This window comes from Lipotes vexillifer, unplaced genomic scaffold (genome assembly GCF_000442215.2).
Source record: "Lipotes vexillifer unplaced genomic scaffold, Lipotes_vexillifer_v1.1 scaffold1752, whole genome shotgun sequence".
Lineage (NCBI taxonomy): Eukaryota > Metazoa > Chordata > Mammalia > Artiodactyla > Lipotidae > Lipotes > Lipotes vexillifer.
Window position 1 is genome coordinate 42,898 of NW_006769341.1, and position 1,515 is coordinate 44,412.

At 47.2% G+C, this 1,515-nt stretch overlaps 1 protein-coding gene across 2 annotated transcripts in view; it reads right to left on the bottom strand.

The window, feature by feature from the left end:
- Window positions 1-389: 389 nt before the first annotated feature.
- Window positions 390-1,515, bottom strand: part of BEX3 (brain expressed X-linked 3) — a 1,539-nt gene continuing 413 nt past the window's right edge. The window contains exons 2-3 of one of the 2 annotated variants that reach the window (XM_007445573.1): window positions 1,329-1,406; window positions 390-952 (exon numbers count right to left, since the gene is read on the bottom strand). In XM_007445573.1, the coding sequence (XP_007445635.1) occupies window positions 632-940 (309 nt within the window). In that variant the 5' untranslated portion in view covers window positions 941-952; window positions 1,329-1,406 and the 3' untranslated portion in view covers window positions 390-631. Of the gene's footprint in view, window positions 999-1,328; window positions 1,407-1,515 lie in introns of both variants that reach the window. The other variant, XM_007445572.1, reaches the window with a different exon arrangement.

Here is a 1,515-nt window from a genome sequence, read left to right on the forward strand (position 1 = left end):
CAGTTCCACACCTCATATATTCCACTCAGCAGCCCTGTAAGGCAAGCATTATTCCCCATTTCACATAAGAGAAGACTGACTCTTTACAGGAATGTATCTGTAATAAAGGGAGGGTTTACTTCCAGTTAAGACTGGAAGATGCTTAAAGTTCACTTTTCTTTAAGTTTGCTGAACCAGTAATTATTTTGTACATTCACAGACTCATTGAAAAACCGTTTTCATCGCTTCTAAAACTCCAGATAATTAAAGGGAAAAAAGTCACATATTATCCAACCATAGAGAAATGTGCTCCAATTAACATCCTGGGATATTTGATTTCAGATTTTTGGAGGGTTCATATAATATATATTGTTTTCAATGAGACAATAATAAATGTATAGATTGATTTGAATTGCTTTATTAACTTTACATTTTTCCATGCAAATGGGTGAAACTCTACTTTTGACAGAAACTTAGATTGCGTGCCAAGGCAATCTCCAATTAGAAGCTGGTAACACAAGAACCCACCTGACACATGGAAATTACATAAGGTTCACAGCAAACGGATCACTAAAGGCATATCAGGAAAATGCAAGGAAAAGGAGAACAACAGTGGGAATCACAGTATTAATCTCATGGAAAATGGCAGGAGTCAAGGCATAAGGCAAAATTCATCATGATGGTCATGGTGATTAGAGAGCTCCCCCATAAGGATACGCAGACAATTCCTCAATTGCAGCTCCCTAAGTTTTCTCCTGATTTCTCTCATCTCCTCCATGAACATTTCCATATCATCTCCATCTCCACCCATCCCATCGTTGACCTGCCTATTGGGTATGGCCCATCGGAAATTAGGGGCAAGTCGGCGAGGCTGTCCCCGTCTATTATTTCCTGCTGGCTGGTGGCCTTCGCCCCCTCCCAAAGGGCGGTCTTCCTCTCCATTCTGCACAGGCTGCTCCATTTCTTCGTTTTCCTGGTGGATATTTGCCATGATGAGATTTTTTTCCCTGGTTATTTTTCTTTGGACAAGTAAGACAAAGGCAAGGAGAGAGACTGAATGCTTGGTGCACTAACCAGCAGGATTCAAAGCCCTGATATCAAAGACTTTTAAAATTTATTTTTTCCCACCTCAGGAGCCTCGTGCGCCTTCTAGGGAGCCTCCAATTTGAGCCCCTTCCCTAGCTCTCTCCTCTTCTCTCCCTCCCCCAAACCCAAAGCCCACCATTTTTCTTTTCCCAGGATTCTTTCCCAGAGCGCAGCAAGCACCAAAATGGAGGACGGGGGATAGGGCCTGGGGGAGCTAGGAAGGTTTCTCAGACTGGCTTTGCACCAGCACCCCCCGCACCGACCTGGGCCTATCCTCGCTGTCTCCTGCTCCTCCTGATTCTCGCCACGAGTGCGCCGCCGCGACGCCTAGTCCCGCAGACCTGCAAAGGGGAGAGGTGGGAGCAGGGGGCTGCTGCAGCCGAGCGCTCGGCCCCTTCCCGGCCCCACGCCCCCGCCAACCCCTCCCTCCCCGCGTCCTCCGCCCCCACC